The following is a 16,902-nucleotide window of genomic DNA, read 5'->3' as shown; positions in this document are numbered from 1 at the left end:
GGTCATGCCAGCCATCTACCAGTCCTGATGACAGAACTGGATACCTCGGTTGCTGGTGCAGGATTTGTATGCTCTTTTGCTTCTTTTAGATGAAAGCCTCTGATGACCACTGCTTCTAGTTGGCTGTCTTGGCCCCGTCCCCCCCAAATAAATTCCTGTACTTTTTTTTATCTTAAAGGGATAACTATGTAGGGATTTTTTAAAACATTTCATTAAAAATGATTTTAACTAGAAAAAATTAAATTTGTGGTAGGAATGGCAAGTTTCATTCTTATTGAAAGGACTTTTTTTTCCTTCATATTTTGGTCATGATAAGCACTCACTAAGTGACAGCACAAAACAAAACAAAACTAAATGAATAAAAGTTTTTAACTTTCTATCCACTACTGTTGAAAACACTTGTGTTTAAGTATCTTTATGCTAACTCCCCTTTTCCCTGCTCCTTTTCCTAAGATAGTGCCACTTGTGTGAGAAAAAGGGTCTCACATGACCATGTGGCATGGGACAAATGGAACTCATTGGTCTCATGCTGTTACTGGGTGGATACTTGCTTTCGTCCATTGAGACACAGCAATCCTGGCCCAGTCACTGCTCCCCCATCTGGCTGGAGTAACCTGTAGCCTAAGCTCGTCCAACCTGCGGCCCCAGGATTGCTTTGAATGTGGCCCAACACAAATTTGTAAACTTTCTTAAAACATTATGCTTTTTTTTGCTGTTTTTTTTTCCTAGTTTATCAGCTATCTGGTAGTGCATTTTATGTGTGGCCCAAGACAATTCTTTTTCTTCCAATGTGGCCCAGAGAAGCCAAAAGATCGGATACCCTTGCTACATAGATTGTCCTCTCTCATGCTTTCTGACTAACTAGGCCTCATCTCGTCTCTAGATGGCAGAGAAAACCTACTGAGTTTTGGCCATATCCTCTATCTGCTTCTTGGCCTAGAAAGCCAACACTATAAACTCTGCTGCAGTGTCACCGTATCCCTTTTATCAGAGACATGTGCTGGGTCTCAGCTCAGCTTCCTTTTTATCCACACTTTGAGAGCCAGTAGTCTTTTTTCAGGCTCATCCATGAGTGAGAGGAGCGGAGGGAAACGCTGGGTTTAAACTGAGGCCCTGTCCCTCTGCCCATCTACTTGATGGGCTCTCTTCCACTCCCAGTAGAAAGTTCAATGTTTCCACAGGGACAACCTGAAAGAACTCCTCCTATATTTGCAATGGAGACAGGACATCCACTTGCCATCCACCAGTGAGTTCTCTTCCCTTCTGGGATTTAAAGTCCTAGAGAGGAGCACCACTCCCTGAACCCTGACTCGGTCTCCCTCACCTGTCTTTGTCTACCACTGATTCCAACTTCATGGATTTCAGGAGTGTCTTCAGCTCATTATGTAAAAATTTTGGAATTTGACCATCCAGGTACATCACCGTAGTTCACTAAATGAGAGGTAAAGGGTTTAGCACATCTTGTTTCCTCAAACTTGTTTTGCCATTTTTTACTCTGGACTAAAAAATATCATGTCTCAGTCTCTATAGATGATTGTGAGGTAAAGACTATTGTAAATAAGTTGCATTATTTAATATTTGCAAAGTGATTGCGCTCATTACAATTTTTTACATGTAATCACTAAGAAATCTGACACCTCTTTTTGCTCCTTTCGTCTTCTGTACTTTTCATTTTAATCCCTTTATCTTATTTCTTTTAATCTCCATTTACTTTTTAAAAAAAATCTCAAATTTGATGGGAACTCTGGTATATGACACTGTCCCTGAAATACGCAATTAAAAAGAAACCATAGCAACTAAGGGCATTCTCCTTAACACCAATCTCCTGTACCTGCAATCTGCCACCAGAACACTATCTTGACACAAAGATGCTATTTGATTTACCTATCACTAGTGAGTGAACAGCACTGTACTAATGCTGAGCACATCACATTTGCCCCTTCATTATGTAATGTCTCCAATTTTTCCGTGTGTGTTGTTAGTCTTGTCTTCCTAATTAATAATAACCTTCTTGTATGATTTTACGTGTCTGTCAGATTGCCCTTTATAATGTGAGTGTACAAAATATTAACAAATATCTGTTATTGTAGTGGTCAGTGAGAAATATTGTTCAATTAAATATAACTGAACTATAACTACCAATCATCTTTTGTCCCTGGGGGAGGGTGAGAGAACCAAGAGTATTTTCTGAGTATGATGACCATTCAGCTTGTACCTCTTCTGAGTAAGGTAAAAGATGTGAGAACCGACCTGAGTAGAAATATGCTTAAAAGCTATCTCTTTTAAATATGCTTGTGGTATACAACAACCACAATCTATGATTGTGGAAAAAATTTTGCAAGTATGCACAGAAAATAAACTGTTGTATGTTATCATAACCATAGGTAAATGCTCTATTTAACAGCGAAAAATGCAGTTACTTTCTTGAGCTTTGTGACTAATTCCTTCTGAAGTGTGTGCTTGGATAACAAGTACCAAATCTTCAGTTTGTCCTCAGTGAAAATAAACAGAATGTCAAGAGGTTATCTCATAATTCTTGTTTTGTATATTTAACTTCATTCTCTCTAAAACTGAATTTATTTTCACTTAGAGAATTAGTTTTGCATGGGTAGTATGCTTAGAATGGGACCACATTAGTGAGCCTTTGTAGACATCTTACGTCAGTCTTCTCCTCCCATCCTCAAATTATACAAGTGTGCATATACCGATAAACAGAGTTAGATATTTATTTCCTTAATTATTCACCGATAGAATGCTGAGGTGTTATTTTGCTAGGATTCACCATACTGCCTCCTTTTCACATTTGAAGATGACCGATCAGGATTGTGGGTGTAGTCTTTGGTCAAGAAATATAGTGAAGTTAACAAATTATATAGACCTCATGTCCAAGTCACACATGCCTTGCGGTCTGCTACACTACTCTCTGGGTCATGTATCAGTGGTGATAGTGGTGATATCTCACTATTAGCATTTGTCATAGGTCTTTGGGAGAACGTGGTGCTATGAATGTGTGTGTTCTTATCAGAAAAGACTTCTAAATTTAATGGTAAAAAAAATTAGGAAGCATGTTCGTTGTTCAAGCTTTATTATTAATTCAAAACATAATTTTCAAATTGATGGATTTGGTCTAATTGATGGTGCAATAGCCTTCTACCCCCAGAAATATTCTTGATTGTATCCTTAGAAGCCAATATGTATTTATCCATAATTTTATTATACTATTTTCTAAAAATTCAAGAAGGTTTTTGAATTTAATTTGCCAGATTTTTTTAAAACTAGAGCTGAATTATAAATGAAGCCACTTTACCAAGAACTGCAAAGAGTGAGGCTGTTGGTTTGTGAAGTTTGAGACCTTATTAATATTCTAAACCAAACTCGATTACTGCTATCTCATTAAATGGCACTGGGCAGACATTTAAATATTTTTATACATTTTAATTCAGCTGGTAACTTGATTTAAAACGACATTGATTTTTTAAAAAATTTATTCTTGGTCATATATATCATGTTAAATATCAAAATGAATTTGTAAGTATTTGAGGCTGTCTGTATGACAGGGTATTAAATTCTTGGAGAGTCTTTCTTTCCCCATGCTAATTTTCATCAATTTTCTATTGCTTTAGTTTCCCCTTGAGCTTTAGCTTTTTAGAAGAATGATTCATTCTTTTCAGCATATACCATGATCATTAAACAATTACACCCTTGTCAAGTAGAGTAGCAAAAGATTCCATGGATAATAATGAGGTTGGAAACTCTCCTGTACAACCTGTTGGCTCATCTTGGAAGAAGAATGTCATGCCAAATTATTTTTTATGTGGTCAGTAATAATATTCTAAGAAGGGTGGATGGAGTGATGAGCATAAAGGGCAATTCTAATGGAAAGAACGATAGTAATATTCACCTTGCCAAAACATGGTAATGTCTTGACAAGATGCTACATGCTCTTGCTGCTAAATTAGGTTTTATACTAAGTTAGCAGCGCCTATAGCTATCCACTGTCTTACAGAATGAACTAGAAGAGAAATAATATACCTTTCATGTTTTAGAAATCTTTCATATGACTATGTAATAATTGCTTTGAGAATACCTATTAAACCTAGACTTTATGATGCATTAACTGTGTGGAATGGTTCTGAAAGTATGAGTGGAGTAGGCAGGAAGAAATTTTATTTGAATGTAGTTGCAGTCTCTACCTACCTTTAATTTTTAGCTTTATACTGAACTCCAATATGACTGAAGTTATAACTTTTGATATTTCCTAGGTACAGAATTTCAGAGTGGGATATCAGATCTTTAGTTTGAAGATACATCTACATTAAACCAGAAATCACTAGAAGTGACATTTGGACAAGAAAATTTGGAAAATTTTAAAACTGTGAAGGTTGATCATGGAAATTAAAGAGGAAGGGGCATCAGAAGAAGGGCAGCACTTTCTTCCTACAGCCCAGGCCAATGATCCCGGGGACTGTCAGTTCACAAGTAAGTATGTGTGTATCCCTCCCTGTTTTTGCATCTAAAGATGCAAATTGGGTCGATGAAACATACACATACATATATGCATTCATAGATTCATAGGAACTTCGGTTCTAACAAATGGCATGAAATTACCAAAATATTTTTCCTTTGCACTATTTACCTTGGTGGCGTGAGTGTATGATATGCCTCTCATTTTTTATCTTGGGTAAGATAGATAGTCCATGAAATCGTTAAATATCGAACAACAAGATCAAAGCTCTTGAATATATATTAAGAGCCTAATAAATACTTTTTAAGTATACCTTCTAGACACTAATACTTTCTAAGAATAACTTCTATTGGTATTTATATAATCTTATATGGGAATATTTTTTATAATGTAGAAATTCTCTCTTTAAACCCAAACAATAGTTAAGTTAAAAGCATTAAGAAAAAAATGGTTACACTAGAAATTTAGACTGTCACTGCCATACCAGAGAGCACTAGGCCACAAATATAGAGCCAGTGGAGATTTGGCCAAATTTGTATGTGAACATTAAAATTGGTTTTGTATTACTCAAGTAATTAAAATCATTGGAAGAATTGTATGTTTTCTTTTATATTTAAAATTCTAGGGTTTGGGTTTTATTGTTTAGCATGAATTATGCCTTTTTCTTTTCTTTTCAGAAGATTCCTATAGTCCAATTATTTAACACTGGCAAATATATGCCTAACCCTCTCTTTTAATTTATATTATAAAGCTAATCTTTAGAAAATTGTATTGGTTGGATGCATTTTTGAGAAATCTGGTTGTCAATGTTTAAAGCAGAGTTAATTGTTAATAACCTTTTAAAAAAACCCAGACATTTCAAGTTCACAAAAACCTACCTAATGATTTTCACTTTAACCTCTCTTGAAAAATCTAAAATTGTTAACCAAAGCAGTTGCTAAATGTCAGCAGGAGAAAAAAAATATACAGTTACTGTGCAAAAATAAATAATAAATGTGAATAAAAAGCAGTTAATTTTTATACAAAAAGGTGATTCTTAAAATATAGTATTGACCAAATGCCAGTAAATTTAAATAGTATCTGATGAATGCACCAGCAAAAATAAGCAAGGAAAGGATTTGGATAATATTCTTTCATTTATTGCCAAAATAGTTTACTTTTCCATACATGTTAGTTTTGCTTCTTTGGCCACCCTTGAGTTGTAACAAATGGCGTCCCGTTCATACATCCAGTCATCTACTCTTGTTTAGGAAGCTCCTACACTGTGTGTGGTCTTTAGGCATCTACCCATATCACTTCCCATAATCTGATCACTCTACCTTCTAGCCATTAGATGGTTCCATTTCTGTACCTTTGTCTCCAGACTCACTTTCCCTCCTAGTTCATCTTAAATTATTTAGCCATCTTGTTATATTTTTTAAACATTGCTGACCAAAGGAATGGAAACATTTTACAAAATATTGCTTTGAGCTATTAATAAATTAGCAGAATAACCAGCACTACAATGTCCATCATAACCTAGCTGAAGATATCTCTTTTGTTATTGATTTGCTGTTTACAGCAGGTTAGAGTGGCTTGGAAAAAAATCCATTTAAGAGAGTATTTTGGTAAGGAGGTTCTTTATGAAGGATCCACTTCCGTCTACATTGCATCCAAAAGAGATAAACACAGTTGTAAAATATGTTTTATGTTTGTCATGGCTTACAAAAACATTTCTTGGTTTCTTTATAACCATACAGATAAAATGACCAATCAAATCTTAAGTCACATCTAGTTCTGCAACAAATATTATGCCCTGCCCTGAGAACTGATTATCTATAACCCTGATAAACCAAGCTTATTCATTCTGCCAAATATTGTATTTATTCATTCTGGTCACGATTAAGCATAGTAATATATATTGACATATTCTTGATAATTCAATTTTTTAAAAATCTGAATTTGCACCTATTATTTATAGGTATCCAGAAGACTCCAAATGAACCGCAGTTGGAATTCATCCTTGGTAAGAAATTCCATCTTATTTATATCAATAAATATAAGAATTTGTGTAGTAGTTTGCAAAGTGTAGGTAGATTGCTTACATCAATACATATTTGACAAATTTTTATGAACATTGTGCTATTTTTAAAATTGTTCTATAAGGTAGTTGTTATCTTCTCCAAATTTATAGGAATTAACTTGCTGCCCAAGGATACAGGGTTCAGTGGTGATAGTTTTGCCTCTCAACCAGGTCTACTGATCGATCGTACATTCCATGCCCAGCACTCATTCTAACATAGTGACTGCATTTTGTTGCTAACCAGCATTCCTGCAACTCTGTTTGTCTAATTTTCTATGCCTGGGCTGGAGACTGGCCATCTATAATTTCTCTTTGTGTTCTTTATGGCATTTCCAGGATTCTTGCCCATTTCTCTCGTATTCAAGAACATTCTCTGACTCTTCCATATTGATTTTTGTGAAAATGCCAGTGACATTTGAGAATTTAACTTTCAATCAAGCTTTGACTTGTTTAAGCAACTCTAAATATTGTCCCATGTAAAAGTTTGTAACTTTGTCCAAGGATGAATTAAAAGTGTGCATTCTGAGACCAGTCCACTACTTAACTAATGAGTGGAAACTACTTTATATATGAATTAAGTATGACTGCAAAAATACCATTAGGAAATTAGCTACAAAGAGGTACTTAAGGTAAAAATGTGGTTCATATAAACTATATAGACTGGACTTTTTTTTTTTTCCTGTCATGGTTCCGAAATATTTCAGAAAGACAGTAGTATTTTTACATTTTATTTTAAACTAAGTTTTATAGACTAATACATGCACATATTGAATTTCATATACAGAGACCACATATAGTATTATAATATCAAAGTCTTTACATATTAATATATATATTTTCTAAAGTTTTGGGAGCAAATTGAGATATATACATACTCTATACTGGGTTTTAGTGGTTGGAATTTCTAAGGATTTTAGGAACATGCATTTTTATTATGTTTTAAATTTATATTTTTTGCTAAAAATATTTTATTTTAAAATATGACTTATTGAGACCATAATGGTATGTAATTCATTTTTTGAACACCCTTTTTTACAAATATAGCTAAAAATGTGCTATAAATTAAATATTAAAGATTTTTAAATTTTTCCAGATATTCAGAAACAGGCAGAAATGTGAAAAACTCAATAAAATTATATAGTATCAAAAATTTGGCTATTTTTTTTCTCCCTCTCTCTCTAGAGAGTTTTCAGATTGTATCAGATATAAAAAGAATGTGTTTTGGGAAATGGAGCTGAAGAGCAAAAGAAAGGCTAGGCACTCTTCACTCGTACAACTTGAGCTTTCATCCATCCATCTTCATTTTTAAGAGAAGAAACTCACTTTTTACCTTTTTGACAGTACTTCTGAAAAATGAAGTATCATTAGAGTGATTTGATTTATTTCCAAGCACAAATAAAGCTTTCTTGTTTGCCTGCTGGAGAAAGAGGGAATCTGAAGGAGCAGAAGCAATTAGGGTGGCAATTGTCAGGCAAATGTGGTGGCCAGCCTTCAAGAAATGGCATACCTGAACCAAATACCTGTCTTCTAGTGCAATTAAGAGAATCTATCTTGTGCGAAGACCTAACTATGCTGTTTGTTTAGAAAGCCAAGTACATTTCAGTAACAACACCATCATCACTTATATTTCCGGTTTTGAATCAAGAATTAAGAGATTAGCAGCTGCAAGAATTTATTCATAATAATGTTCTTCCAGTATAAAAAATTTCAATTTCTTTTTTATATTTATTTTTAAAATATACTAAGAAAGAACAACAGATAATTTTATCTTGTCAAATGGCAAGAAATGCTTGATGAGTGAACACAAGTTTACTAAAAAAATACTATTTCAAGTCATCATGGAACTGTGTTGTTGATCCTAGAAGACACAGTCCCCAAACTGTTAGGTTCCTTAGCACTTTAAGATCTTCCACTACACCATTTCTTGAAGAATTTTTTAAAAACTACTCTTTCAAGGGTATTACAGATAAACCCTTGGATGCTTTACTGTCCATTTTTGTCATTTTTTTCTTTGAGATTTTTTAATTCCACAAATCCTCCGACGTCACCTATTATTGTATGAGTAACTTCTATTCATTTCCCAATGAAAGAATAATAGCTTCTTAAATATTTTTATCATGTTTAAGGGTGTGCATATTTATTTAATCAGAAGTAAAACAAGAACAAATTCTAGGAAAAAGCAATTCAGTAAGGAAGAGGGCTTTTTCATCTAATTTTAACTAAATCTTTGATATTTGATTCTCTACTCTTGACCAAAGTATTCAAATTATTTAGGAATTTCAATGGCCTTGCTTTTTAAATTAGGAAAACAGCCACACCGATTAATTTGCTAGGTGCCATATTGCTTTGTATAAGTTATTTTCCATCAAGGATTTGTGTCTGCTTTGTTTGTGTGCTGCTATATGATAATTATGTCTTGCTGAAGTTCTTCTGCTTATTGAATTCCTCTGCCGAAGTTCCTTACTTATTCAAATAAGTAAGGTAGGAGGTACTTAGTCAATTGAGCAAGCTAATTGGCTAAAAGTGTCTTGAGCACTAGATAAGCATGTACTGAAAAACTGAGTATCTCTTGTCCCTTGTTAACTGTATTTCTAATGGTTGACTGCATTTAAATTAAATAATTCACCCCTACAACTGCAACTCTGTTTCTTCATATTTTGTTTCTTTGAGTGTATCAATACTCTTTTTATTTTCACAAAGAAAGAAATAATTAAAAACCTAAGAGAACACTGAGTTTGTTTATGGTTTAATAAAATTGTTTTGATTTCAATAAAGCTGACATTTACGAAGAGGGATCATTTCTTAAAAACTAAGAACATTTCTTTATGGAAGCAATTGTAGAAAATGTGTAAAGAAGACTAATCTTGACAAGTATATAAAATACATTTCTGTGAACTACTTTAAGGTTTTTCTCCTGATAATTATTCACCTCCACTTATTATGTCTAGAGTCAATAGAATGCTTATGAGAATATGTCTTCATATTTTTATATGTATACCACATATACTATAAATCCAAAACAATAGATACTAATACCTATTAAATACATAGAAAGAATGGCATGCATATGTTTGCATATGTGTTCCTTGTGTTCTTTCCTTGACACTCTGAAGTAATGTTCTTGAAATTAATTCCTTGATGGCTAATACTCAATGCAAGCCAAATGACCAGATATGGAGTACAATAAAATATACGTTTTGTACATGTCAACAAGCTTTGGGGTTGATTATGATAGGAATGGGGGCTTGGAAGCTAGAGTGAAAGCATTAATAAGCACAGATCATTTATTCATCTAAATTATATTGGGAGAGGCATAGAAAGCCTGTATATAAAATCATTCAGATAGTGTTAAGTTCTATGTAGACAGAAAGACTAGGCCACTGGATAGAACATATCTGGGGGAGAGGAACTTGACTTGGGCAAAAGAGAGACTACTTTAGATATAGTTTTCAAAGAAGACCTCTATGTGCTTATGCGGGGTATGGATACTAATTTGGATACTGTCCATATTGAGCCTAAGAATTGGGTGACTTTCCAAGTAGGAGGGGACAAGCTATACTAGACATTGAAATGACACATAGTAGGGTTCTTATAATGGGAATACTGGGATCGAAGGGTAGTAAATTAGGTTAGTGATTTGACCAGGAATGAAACCAAGTTATACGTTGTTCTGGTTTCGAGGTAAAAAAAAGCCACAGTGAAAATGGCAAGATAGTGGAGGACCATTTGCTGGGCTACTGGAATCCCAAGATCAGAGTATGACAATTGAGGATGCTGAGCTAGTGAGATCTCATTCTCATACTTCTTGTATTGTCCCCTCACTTTCACCCTTACCTAAGCTGCAGCTATCTGAATAATGGGATCAGGCCTGGTGATTGGATGCTGCTGAACATTTAGTGAGTAAAGGATGGAGAGACATGGGATTTGAAGCCAACCGATTGTTAGATCTTTTGCCTTTTGTGGAGCTGTTTTATTTTAAGAATCCATGTATTATGTATAGAATAATTTTCTTTGAAAAATTTTTTCCTCTTAAATTTAAAATGTGCTGACTCCGTCACCATAGGTTTCACTAGCACATAAAATAAGAGTAACCTGTGATTCAAATTATTTAACAGAGCCTTTATTTCTTGGTTTTCTCTAAAATGGGTAAATCTACATTAGCTAGTATAATTTTATATTAATATGGCAAAAGTTATCACAAAAATAAATAATAGGTAATGTAGAAACACATCACAATTATATCTAGAATGTGGCCATCCATCATACGTTTTTAGACATATTTAAACCTCTTTTTCCTGTTTCACCATCTCATTCCCTGCCTTTTCTTCTATGTCAAATTCAGGAGGGATGAAAGAAAGTAAAAGCCACTGTATTTCATCCTCAACTCAGAGTTGATGAATATAAGTTATTATTTAATTTTTAGAGTGAAACATACATTCATAAGATAGGATATTAATAAGTCATTAAAAATCATTTATTAGAAGGATATTTCATCACACAAAAGAATATGAAAGTTTTAAAAGCAGGATAATATGCATAATATGGCCTTTATTTAACTATCTGTGTCTGTGTGTGCAAGATAACAAGATTGGAAGGTGTGTATATCTTCAATCATGGTTCTCACCAGTTGGTAGAATTTTTATTTCCTTTTTTATGCTCTTCTATATCTTGTAAGGTCTTTGCAATGTACACATGTAAATTTCATAATCAAGTGTTGTCGTTGTTTTTAATAAATAACCTGAATGCACTGAACAAGAAAAGTGGCATATCTTAAGTAAAATTCTACTTTTTGCCTTTAATTAACTCTAAATAGAATTAGAGAAATTAAACTACTACTCTTGAAATCATTAAAAAAACAGTTAACAGCTAAACTATTTTCTAGGGAATCTAAGAATATTAGGGATTGCATAAAAATTTTATGAGAAAGAGTAGTCACTGAGGCTAACTAAGGAGTAGACTAAAGCCAATTTTTGAAGAAAGGAAACAGGATTAGAATAATTAGAGGAAAGGGGAAATTACATTCTAGAGTAGGAGAGCTGTATGAGCAGATGGTTGGTGTTTGGAACAAGATGAAAGCTCCAAATTCAGAACATACAAAAAAGACACCCAATAAATAATTATTTATTATACAAGCTACATATAGAAAGGCCCGCCATCTTGTATTTCTAGAAGGAAAATGAAAACAGTATTCTCCTCAAATAGGATTCTTGATTAATCTACATCCTGATCCTTTGGGAAGAGTGGTTAAGTACATAAAAAATACATAAAGGTTTTTTTTTTTATAGGAAATTAACTTCATATTCACTCTGTAAGCCACCACATGTAGAAGGTCTGTTTTTTTTCTATGGAAATGGATGATTGTAAAAAGTGTCATGTGGATATGCAATTCAGTACACATCTGTACCAGGTAAATGATGTGTACCGTCCTAGAGTTTAATGATTAAAATTCAGTTTTTTCGCAACAATATGTCCTGGTACAATGACAAGAGGTCCTTAGGTAGGTTAATTCAAATATCATAGTGGCTATAAATAAGGAGTGCTTATTCTCTTTGGTGGTTAAGGCTTTGTCCAGGAGAGGGCTGATTCTAAATACTTTGTCTGTTAGGTCATGTATTAAATCATGTGAACTGATTTTGGATTTTATATATGCAGGTACTGTATTTTAGTAGCCCATTTAGGGGAAAAAAAAGATAAAATCGTGTGATCAGTTTTCTGTGCTCAGTATTTAAAAATGTATAGAAATGTGCCCCACCTGACAATCTGCACAAGAAAATGTCTCATCGCTTTACAGACACAGCATTTACAACTTGCAAGGGCCTTCATTAACCTGAATGTCAGGTCCATTCATACTTTATGAATTGCTATTAATCAGGCATTGTTTTATATGTTTTTCTAAAAGGAAAATTCATAAGAGGCCCAACTTATGAATTATCTTCTATGTTCACAATCCTACTCTCTTGCTGGTCTGTGTTCTATAAATGATTATAAAGCTCTGACTTTTTTAAAACTCCAGTGAGAGAATGGAGGGTTTTAGTATATCTTCTTTAATATTTTTGTCTTCTACATGGCATGCTAGCTGAAGGGAATACCAAGCACAGAGGTATATTTTTGCATTTATTCTATTGATAAAACTCTTACTTCACCACATAGGATGCAATAAGAGAAGCAACTGCTAAGAATTAAACAAGGCCTGTGCTTGCCTTACTTTATATTTTGCTGCCTCATTATAAGTTGATTGCCATGCATTTTCTTGATTCTGTTTTTTGTTTTTTGTTTGTTTGTTTTTAGATAGGGTTTCACTCGGTCACCCAGACTAGAGCACAGTGGCATAATCATAGCTCACTGCAGCCTGCAACTCCTGGGCTGAAGCAATCCTTCCACCAGCAGCCTCCCAAGTAGCTAGGACCACAGGTGCACATGACCATGCCTGGCTAGTTTTTTCATTTTTATTTTTTGTAGAGAGGGGGTTCTCACTATGTTGCCCAGGTTGTTCTTGAACTCTTGGGCTCCAGTGAATCTACCACCTCAGCCTTCCAAAGTGCTGGGAGTACAGGCATGAGCCACCACACCTAACCTTCTTGCTTCTTATAGTATAACACATCCCTTATTAAACATTGCATTTCCCTGAACTACCATTTTCTGGGCACCTTCTAATGACAAGTCATTGTTCAAAGCCCTAGGAGGACACAGCAACAACTACCATTTTTTCAGCATCTATTGTGGGCTTAACTTTACAAACAGCATGTCATGTATTTCTCACCACAACTTTGCAGGATAATAATATTAAAAGTAACTAACACTTATTGATTGCTTACTTGTTTGCCATATGCTGTTCTAAATAATTTACATATATTAATTACTTCTTATCATTTCATTATGAGTAATTGCTCTTTTATCATCCCTGATTTCTATGTAAGAAAACTTAGATATAAACCGGTAAATTTGTGAGCCTAAGATTTGAACCCAGGAGTCTGAGTTCATACTATAATATCTCTCCCATATTATCATTACTGGACAGATTAAGAATCCCAGATTCTCAAAGGTCTACGTTCTAAAGATCTTACAGCAGTTGAATGATGGAGTCAGGATCTAAGCTGAGTTTTGTCTGATTCGGAGGCTCCTGCTTTTAACCATCAGGCAATATCCCCCTCCTCACTGATTCGTACTTCCTAGGAGTTTTCAGGAGGTGATGAGGATAAACAACTTTAATAATGTCAGGCAGATTGTGGTAAAGGCAAAATAAAGGCATAAACCAAAAACTATGGAAGCGCTGAGCAAGTATAATTCATTATAACAATGGCATCAAAAACAGCATCTCAGAGGAAGAGGCATTTGGACCAAGTCTTAAACAATGAGCAGGATTTCAGTTGGTTTAGGAGGAACATGAGAGAATTCAGAAAAAAGAAATAGAAAAATACATGAAATCCTAGAGCTCATTTTCCAAGGTGATGCATTTAATGCTCATTTACATTTCTCTCTTTATTGCTTATAATTCCACTGTAAAATAAAGCTCTAAAAATTCTCTTGCAATGTTCTATAATTGTTGCATGTATATCAGAGACTCATTTTAAAATTCTAAATGAACACAAGTCTTTAAACATCTTTATTGCCACCAAATTATATGTAGGTATCATGAAGTATTGAGTCTTACTGCCTCTGGGGCTGTGCTAGATGAAACTCAGAGGAGGCTCAGGCCATGCTGAGCTGGACAGGGAGGATTTTTTAGGCAGGCTATGCCTCTAATTGCCTACTTATATAGACAATAATTTTCCCATTGAGCCTTTCTTTGAGCTATGTCAATTTTGAGAGCATCAGATAACTAGCAGTACTTTTGAGGAGCTATTTTTCAGAACAAGCATTCACCAACAACTCAACAACAAAAATAAAGACAACAAATAGAAATGGATTTGCATTCCAGGCTGAAACTGAGCCTAAGTAGGGAGGCAATATAGCTTCCAACTAAGAACTAGGAGTATGATGCCAACTTGCTAGTGTTTGAATCCTATCTTTTCTACTCTATAGCTATAAGGCCTTAGAAAAATAGCCCAATGTTTCTGAATCTCTATTTCCTATCTGGAAAATATTATTATTTGCCTTATAAAGTTCTTGTGATGATTAAATGAGTTAGTGTAAGTGGTTGGTTAACATATGATTAATATTTCCTTGAATAAAACACTTTATCACACTCAAAACTTCCTTGAGGGAGTCTAGCCACTGCACTTTTGTGCATAGTAATTGCCATCACTTGCTGAACACCTTCTAAGCACAAGGCGTTAAACACTTTTGACATTTTCTCCTTTGTTCCTATTACAGGCTCAACAGTTGCTTCCTATTACCTATGTTTCACAGACAAGTTCATTCACTTGTGTGAAGGCCTATATCTAGAATGTAGAGCAATCTGGATTTTAATTCCAAAGGCCACGTCTTTTGTGGTCTATGATTAAAAGTACAGGAATGGGAAAAAGAACAGCAATAAAAGGTTATCTAAGGCCTACATGAGGTTTTTGCACTTCTGATATAGTTATTTAATTGAAAGAAGAGGAAATGAACCAATTAGAGCTTCTTTACAAATCCGTCGGGTGGGTAGTGGTTTTCTGATGACCAAGATTTAGCAAGTTCTGCAGTTGGATTGCAGCCTGTTCTTAGTGACACTGGTTTAAATTCTCATTTGGTGCACCCTGCAGACATGAGATATGATACATCAATTAATAAATGAGAAGTATATAAGACCTCAAACTTTTCTCTCCCACTTCTCCTTGCCAGGACTATATCATTTAACTGAACTGTGTTGACATAAAATACATCTATTCTTCTTGTCATGTTTCTAAGTAATACATTGTAGGAACTTTTTAATTAACGGATGTCTTTAATCAGGTTTAACTTCACAGGCTTAAATTGATTATTCAACATGGATTAAGCAAATTATTTATTAGTTATTTTTTCCTAGATGTTTCCTTTATACTTTTTTTTAATTTATCTTTCATCCATGACCAACTTATCCCATACAGTTTATTTCTATTTCTGTGCGGTTTACCTAATTACTTTCTCCCTCCGTTGTCTAATTACTGAGAGCATTGGTTACTGAAGCAGGTCCCTCTGTGCAGCATCTGTTGCTACTTAGGGGTAATTGAGGAATCAGGAATACCTCAGGGCTTTGTTTATCAGATGCTTTTGCTTTCTGTAAAATCAAAAGCCACCAGGGTTGGGAGAGAGAGAGGTCACCTGATGTTGCTGTCCGTGTGGTTGAAATTTGTCAGTCTTCTTCTTGAGCAGATGGCATCCAAATGTATCCTAAGTCACTTGGGGACCATGCCATGGGGACATGAAGAGACCTAATGGAGTGCAATGCAAGATTAAAGATAAGTTCTCTTACATTTCTGTTGTACAAAACAGTCTTTCCCCCAAATGCTTCTTATTTGAACTTTTGTAGTTGGCAAAGGCAATGTTATTCCTATTTTGTAGAGGAAGAAACTAAATCTTTGAGTGGTTAATTGACTTGCCTGCAGTGATATTTTTGGTAGAAGAAAGCCCAAAGCTTAAGTTCTCTGTCCCTTACTCCTCCATCACCTCTACCAGTGACAAAGAGATTATTCTCAGCTGTTATCCACAGTGATAAGGTGGCAGAAGTCAGTTTGAGCATATGGGTATTCCCAGGTCAAAATTTGCTCAAATTTAGAATGTCAGTTTTATCCCAATGCAAATTACTTTTCCCTCTAAGCAATTCCAAGGCCCACAGCTTTAGGTAATATTTATAAGCCTTTGTTTTCAAAATTTGTAACTCTTGCTCTTACTTTTCCACAGAGCTTTCTACTTCCATATTCAACTGGCTACCAGATAACACCACTCGCTTGTTTAGGAGGTATCTTAAAAATTTTAAGATGGCTAAAACCTGAGTTTTTAAATCTTTACTTTTGTCCCCCCAAATATTTTATTCCCCCATGATATCTATCTCCATGAAACACACCACCATCCACTTAGTTACTGAAATCCCGAAACCATAATGCCTTCTTGATTCTTCTTTTTCTCTAACCTCACATTAAATCCATCAAGTCCTGTAAGTTCTAGGTTGAAAATATATTCTGAATTTCGCTACCTCTTTCCATCCCCACCACTGTCCTTCAATTCCAAGCCATTGTGAACTCTCACCTGCACCAGCAGGCAAGTCCTCGTGAGTCTGTTTCTATTCTTGTCGTTGCTCAGTCTCTTCCTGATGGAACAGCCAGCCTTCTAAAAATGGAAATGTAATTTCTTTACTCCCCTAGTTAAGATCTTCCAATGGCTTCAATTTTACTTAGAGTAAAATCAAAATTGGTCTTAAGGAGCAGGCCATTCTCACCTTACCTTGCGTTAATTTTCTAGCTCACTCTCTATCAAC

At 34.7% G+C, this 16,902-nt stretch overlaps 1 protein-coding gene across 5 annotated transcripts in view; it reads left to right on the top strand.

Annotated features, from left to right (window-relative positions):
* Positions 1-16,902, top strand: part of INPP4B (inositol polyphosphate-4-phosphatase type II B) — an 837,221-nt gene that overhangs the window by 421,533 nt on the left and 398,786 nt on the right. For all 5 annotated transcript variants that reach the window (XM_003257752.4, XM_030816186.1, XM_030816183.1 and 2 more), the window contains exons 4-5: positions 4,263-4,479; positions 6,426-6,470. In XM_003257752.4, the coding sequence (XP_003257800.1) occupies positions 4,389-4,479; positions 6,426-6,470 (136 nt within the window). In that variant the 5' untranslated portion in view covers positions 4,263-4,388. The remainder of the gene's footprint in view (positions 1-4,262; positions 4,480-6,425; positions 6,471-16,902) is intronic.

The sequence above is a fragment of the Nomascus leucogenys genome, chromosome 7b, assembly GCF_006542625.1.
Source record: "Nomascus leucogenys isolate Asia chromosome 7b, Asia_NLE_v1, whole genome shotgun sequence".
NCBI lineage: Eukaryota > Metazoa > Chordata > Mammalia > Primates > Hylobatidae > Nomascus > Nomascus leucogenys.
This window is presented reverse-complemented; position numbering and strand designations above follow the sequence as displayed.